This window comes from Dreissena polymorpha, chromosome 7, assembly GCF_020536995.1.
Source record: "Dreissena polymorpha isolate Duluth1 chromosome 7, UMN_Dpol_1.0, whole genome shotgun sequence".
Lineage (NCBI taxonomy): Eukaryota > Metazoa > Mollusca > Bivalvia > Myida > Dreissenidae > Dreissena > Dreissena polymorpha.
The window spans coordinates 16,503,899-16,511,460 of record NC_068361.1 but is presented as its reverse complement, the minus strand read 5'-3'; the positions used below and the strand labels follow the sequence as shown (position 1 = coordinate 16,511,460).

The following is a 7,562-nucleotide window of genomic DNA, read 5'->3' as shown; positions in this document are numbered from 1 at the left end:
AAATGAATGATTTCAACTATACACTGTGGTTTTTTTTCACATATTTTGTTTGTTCAAATCTACACTTTCTTTACCTTTTACAAAAGAAAACAATGATATGTGTAGTACAAATCTCCATATTAAGTATGAAGATCCCTGTGTTATATAGAAAGTATAGTTGCTACTTGTATTTTCTGTGCTTTCACAAAGTTTGTCATCTACTATGTATCTATGTATACATGCATACATTGTACATTGCTAAATATAAACTTCCATCCGCTGTTTATAAACTTGCAAATCATTTAGTTGTATACTAACACAGGCTGTATTTAATTGCTACTAACACATAATTTTTGTAAGGTATGGAGTAGGATGGTCTCGACCTACACATACCTATTGACGAGGTAAATAAAGTTTTCTTATTTATAAGAAAAAAAATAAATAAAAAAATTCCATGCTCGAGACAATTGAACCAACACATGAATAACAATTCAATCTGCGGATGCATATTTAATATTATTATAATAAAATATCATTTACAAAACAACAAATACAGTGTTGTTTTAAATGAGTTGCGTTGTCCAAAATCATACGCGTTCCAACTCTCTCCGTCCCTCTTTCCTTTGAGTTCATCTTCAAAATAGTTAAGATATATTAGGAAATGAAAACAAGTTATACTAATGCAAAAGTACACAATCATTGCTTGAAGGATGACGATTGAATTTGTATTAAACTACAATATTTATCAATTTAATTTAAGGTTTTAAAAATATAAAAAAAATCAGCATAGTCAACGGATTTTGTTATTTACATTATTCTGATTCCGCATTTTACGGATGGAAAATACTTGAGTATAGATGTATTGAAAAAACATCAAATGTATCTTTAAACATACCACTTTCACTTTATTTTTTATATGAGCTGTGTCCCCCATTGTGGTAGTAGTCACCACCGTAGTCACTGCCATGCCCTCTGCCACCACCGTAGCTGCTACCACCACCACCACCACCGTAGCTGCTGCCACCACCACCACCACCGTAGCTGCTGCCACCCTTGCTGCTGCCGCCGCCCCCTGAACCGCCCCCGCCGAGTCCGCCAAACCCACCCGTTCCACCGAACAAGACATTTATGATGATGATGAAAACGAACACTGAAACGGGAAAGGGTCGGAGACTCAATTTTAGAATATATTAATTAATTTCGAGACGGCTTAAATTTAATTTACAAGTATAACAAACTTGATTGAATATTCAAGCTTTCAATACGCACTATATTAATTATCCGTTTATCATAAAAAAACATGCAAATACAATTTAATTATTTTTATAATATATTATAAACATTGATGGTGTTCAGTAAACCATTTTTGCTCCAATCGCATCAATGGTGATTCTGTCGTCAAACACTAATATATGCATGTTCGCATCATTAGACACTGACGTGCGAACAAAACAAGACACATTGCACAAACTCAATGCTTGTCAGAATAATGAACATGGATCAAACTGGTACAACCAGAAATAAGTTAACGATTGGCTGAGTGAAACAAATAATAACAAAAATACATATTGAGCGTATTAACCAGATGGATGTCATCGTCCAACACAATGGAACATTAATGAAAAAAGATTGCATTTTCAAACACAGGGCCCACTATGCTTTAATACATTTTTTAGTCCATATTTACGAAATTAATGATCAAATAAATGATGTAGGAATTTAAGTAGAAATTGCATTTAACAAGTCTCATAACACATGCGTTCACGAAGGGTACTGAAATACGCTTAACCCATTTATGCCTAGCGTCTAGAAAAAAGGCCTTGGCAAACAGCGTAGACCCAGATGAGACGCCGCATGATGCGTCTCATCAGGGTCTGCGCTGTTTGCTTAAATGAATTTCTATAATAAATATTCTAAATATAGAAATAAATATATTAGACATCACTAATTTTGGAAATAAATTGATCCAATTTTGAAGGATGGTAGAGTCCACTAGGCATAAATGGGTTAAGGCATCCACATTATTTTCAGGTATCAACTGACATGGGTGTATTATAAATTCGGACAAACCATATAAAATATACCTATACATGTGTATAATAAACACATGTTCACTCCGGTACTTACGAAAGATGAGAATTCCAAATATTCCACCCATTCCTCCTCCGCCGCCTCCAGCACCGCCTATAGCACCGCCGCCGTACCCGTATCCCATGGCACCGGGGTAGCCCATAGAGCCCATCCCAGCGCCTCCCCCGTACATGCTAGCCATATCGTAGTAGGCGTCAATGGCGGTTGCCATGAGCACCGTACTGATCACACACAGACATCCGATCAAAAATACCCTCATGGTTGTATCTTCTCTGTATACCCAAGTGCCCTGAAAGAAAAGTTTGCAATTTGAATGTTTTGAGAAATATGACTTTGCCCTTGTGATAAAATATATAAACTTTAAAGTCAATAACAGAACATTTTAAACACCATTTGTTTTCAATTTTCACATCAATTATGTAATTTGTGATAACTTAATGTTTGTTTCTGGTGTTTAAATTACAATAACATAATGTTTCTATCATTAAAACATGGTAGTTAAAATTATGTAATACTCACGATTTGGATATCTTTCCTGCTGTGTCCCTTCCAAATTGCCAACGCAGAATGACCGTCAAATAGAGTCAGTCGTATGTTTCAATTCCAACGAGATATCTGACGCCTAGAGCGCTATTCGGTTTCAAATAACATTTTGTCTCCATCCTTTATCTGATTTATCTTACACGTGTGTGGCTGATACACAAGGAAGCGTACAACTACGTCATCAAATATATGTTTTTAACATATCCGTCCGTCCTCTTGTACATGCGTCATACGCGTAAATAATAATCAAAATATACCAAAACGGCGACTAGTACTTTGGTGTAGAGTCGAAATTGTTTTTATTTATATGCGAAATGTAACGTAAGACAAATGCATGACTGTAATTAGTAAAATTTCTGTATTTTTTTCGGCACAGCTGTTTAACGTCACTTTTGACCTTAGATGACCTTCATTCATGATAGATCCGAAATGAATAAACCCGAATTGTTCATTGGCTAATAATACAATAATCACCGTTAACATTGGTAGTCTGGTTCTCAGAGTAAAACATTGGATGCATATCATTTGAACTGAAAATGAAATATGAATATATTGTAAATTACATGTAAATTACAATAAATAAAAAAACTGCCATGCTACAAAACATCCTCTAAACATCACATCGAAACGTTTCTCCTTAGTTAACGAAGCAATATAGCATAAATCACATGTCCATACAATTAAAAGAATCTTATTGTTTACATACCGTAGCGGCCACACTAAACACTACAAAAACAGGCTAGATTGCACTTTACCGGTACGCAGTTGTTTACCACTATCGACACAGCGGGGGTTTGGGGCGGTAGCCCGCGATACTAAGGAAATATATAGGTGTTGGAAATATATCTGTTTTGTTTCATTATAATCCATATTTGCGTTTATTCATGTAAATATGTTTCTTTGTACTTTGTTTTGTTCATTTTTTATATAAAGTTTTTATTTGTTAATACATTAAAATATATTATTATCACTCACTACCTTCATTAAAATACACGGTCGCTTCATTCCATCTCCTTTCACTGGTCGCAAACATTACAACATCAACGCCGTAAATCTTTTTAAACATATTTCTTGTTTTAATTGCGACTGGCAAAATATGTTTATGCTTCAGAATCAAGTTTTTATAATATTGTGAATTTTATTCTTATAATGATGAAATATTTTATCTTTATTATGAAGTACAAAAAACAAGTACCAAACTTTAATTGTTTTGTCCATAGTCTTAAACTAAAAATCCAAATTGAGAAAGAAATAGCCCTCAGTAATGACAGATTACAAATCTTTGAACAAAAATGGAATCGGATTAAATTCTCATAATGTTTGTCCACTTATATACAATTCACTCTAATGTTAGTTTATCTTTCTAAAATATATATTATTTTTTCAATCTCATAAGATCATTGTGACTGTTCAACAAAACACACAAGTCCAGTATTCTTTCTTCCGACTTTATACAACTCATCATTTTTCATAACTATTCTTCAGTTGTTCTTTTCTTTTCTCTTTAAAAAAATATATATATTAGCATATCTTGTATAACATGTCTGAATTTATTGCTTTGTACAATCACTATGTTGTATGATCATATACATGTATACATTGTATGTATTATATTGAATAAAAAAAAAGTTTTTAAGAAATACATACATTATCTTTGTTATCGGACGACATAACCTTACATTAAAGTTGACAAATGTCTAGACAAGACATTTTACTTTCATCTCCCTTACATGAAGACACAAAGGGGTTGTTTTGGTGCAACATAACACGGGATGTCTGTCTCGAATTCGCGAGACACTAAATATAAAAGGCATTTACATCGTCCGGGGGTCATGTGACACTCGGCAGAAGTTTGGGAGCGAATGTTCAGGAAAAAAATCAAAAATGATTGTCCTTTATTATGTTCAATATATATATATATATATATATATATATATATATATATATATATATATATATATATATATATATATATATATATATATAAGATAGTTTTGTAATTATTCATTGTAACGAGTGTTATCTACATAAAGCTATTATTTCTATGAAAAACTGCCGCATATGTGCAAATCTTATGTAAAACACGTTTTGCAAAATTATGTGTAAGCCAAATGGTGACAGACAATATTAACCCATTTATGTCTAGTGGACTCTCCCATCCTTCTAAATTGGATCAATTTATTTCCAAAATAATTGATGTCTAGTATATTTATTTCTATATTTATAATATTTGTTACAGAAATTCCTTTAAGCAAACAGCGCAGACTTTGATGAGACGCTGCATCATGTGGCGTCTCATCTGGGTCTACGCTGTTTGCCAAGGCCTTTTTTCTAGACGCAAGGCATAAATGCTACTACTTCTACTACTGCTACTGCTACTACTATTACTACTACTACTACTACTACTACTACTACTACTACTACTACTACTACTACTACTACTACTACTACTGCTACTACTGCTACTGCTACTGCTGCTGCTGCTACTACTACTACTACTACTACTACTACTACTACTACTACTATTACTACTACTACTACTACTACTACTACTACTACTACTACTACTACTACTACTACTACTACTACTACTACTGCTGCTGCTGCTTCTACTACTGTTACTACTACTACAACTACTACTACTACTACTACTACTACTACTACTACTACTACTACTACTACTACTACTACTCTTACTACTACTACAACTACTACTACTACTACTACTACTACTATTACTACTACTACTACTACTACTACTACTACTACTACTACTACTACTACTACTACTTCTACTACTACTTCTACTACTACTACTACTACTACTACTACTACTACTACTACTACTACTACTACTACTACTACTACTACTACTACTACTACTACAACTACTACTACTACTACTACTACTACTACTACTACTACTACTACTACTACTACTACTACTACTACTACTCTTACTACTACTACAACTACTACTACTACTACTACTACTATTACTACTACTACTACTACTACTACTACTACTACTACTACTACTACTTCTACTTCTACTACTACTACTACTACTACTACTACTACTACTACTACTACTACTACTACTACTACTACTACTATTTGCTACTACTACTACTACTGCTGCTGTTACTACTACTACTTCTACTACTACTACTACTACTACTACTACTACTACTACTACTACTACTACTACTACTATTACTACTACTACTACTACTACTACTACTACTACTACTTCTACTACTACTACTACTACTACTACTACTACTACAACTACTACTACTACTACTACTACTAATACTACTACTACTACTACTACTACTACTACTGCTACTACTGCTACTGCTTCTGCTACTACTTCTACTACTACTACTACTACTACTACTACTATTACTACTACTACTACTACTTCTACTACTACTACTACTACTACTACTACTACTACTACTACTACTACTACTACTACTATTACTACTACTACTACTACTACTGCTGTTACTACTACTACTACTACTACTACTACTACTAGTACTACTACTACTACTACTGCTACTACTACTAATAATAATAACACTACTATTACTTACGCCATCTACTAGTACTGCTTGCTCCTAATACTAATAAGTAGTAATAGTATTCAAAGTAAGTAGTATTAGTAGTTTGCGTAAGTCTGGGTTTTGTTGTTATTATTATTGCAATTTTAATTATTATTATCATTATTTTTAATATTATTGAAAACAATAAAATTCTTTATAATTGCAATGTATGTTTTATTTCACATGCCTATGATTTATTTTAAAATATCATTTTGATGGATTTGAAAAGTACGATGCAATTAGATTTTTATACACTCAAATAAAATATCAAACTTTAATGAAGTCCTTCCATAACAAGTGATTTGTCGGAATGTGTTTTTAAACGGTTTTAAATTATTTAAAGCAAATATGTGTATCAAGAAATAAAGTTTTGGCATATTCAGTACGTATATGTATATATGTATATACATGTAATCAAATGAATTGATACGGGTAATTGCTGTGTTCGTATTAATTGCGGCGTTTCTTTCATTTCATTTACACTTGCACATCTTTGCGCCTGATACATTTATGTAGCGAAATAGCGAAGTCTCTCATTTCCCGTGTTTATAATGTATATACATATATGAATGATATGTAAGCTAGGTGTATAATAAATAAATTACTTCATTGTGCGTTTAATTATAAGAAGGCAGCATAGTTAATGTCATTACAACGATAACATCTCAATTGAATATAAATTCATCAAGTTACATGTATATAAGAACCACAATATATATACTACTGTTAAATATATATATATATGAACATAATTAACATATGAACATAATTAATTTGAAACAATTAGCCGTCAACGACCATTTTTAGCGTTAGAATTCCCTGGTTCGTTTAAGTATATTTTCCATACCCGGGGTACTTTGTGGTATATTTACAAGTACCTGGGGTACATTTATGTAGTCAGGCAGTCCGGCTTGCACAGTGGTTTGTACACTCGCTTCTCACCTAGGCGGTCTGGGTTCAATTCCCGTTCCCAGCAGCATGTGAGTTAGGTCGGTGGTAACCATACCGGACAGGAGGTATTTCCTCCAGGTACTTCGATTTCCCACCACAACACAAGACCACACCAAAATTGAATAAAATCTTTCAGCAACAACGAAATAGAAGAAAAATGGAGCTATAATTCAAAATTGGTCCCAACTTTCGTGAGTCAAAGTTAATTATGTAGGAGTGCTGGGTCACACTCCGGGTCCACACATAATGTCGCCTCTGACTCGGAAAGGACCTCATAAACTTCGAAAAAAATGTATACACTTTTAAGTGGTACATTGTACCCGAGCCGACAACGACCATTCGAACGTCAATAACATAAATAACTTGAGCTTTGCCACAGACGAA

The 7,562-nt window shown here is 33.3% G+C and overlaps 1 protein-coding gene across 1 annotated transcript; it reads right to left on the bottom strand.

Moving 5' to 3' along the window:
* Positions 1 to 1,331: 1,331 nt before the first annotated feature.
* LOC127839487 (uncharacterized protein DDB_G0271670-like) lies at positions 1,332 to 6,179 on the bottom strand (the record flags this gene model as incomplete). The annotated part of the gene is made up of 4 exons (XM_052367881.1): positions 1,332 to 1,414; positions 2,107 to 2,291; positions 5,349 to 5,733; positions 5,819 to 6,179. Coding segments are annotated over 4 exons (1,014 nt in total), but the record flags the coding sequence as incomplete, so codon positions are not given.
* Between the last annotated feature and the right edge of the window lie 1,383 nt (positions 6,180 to 7,562).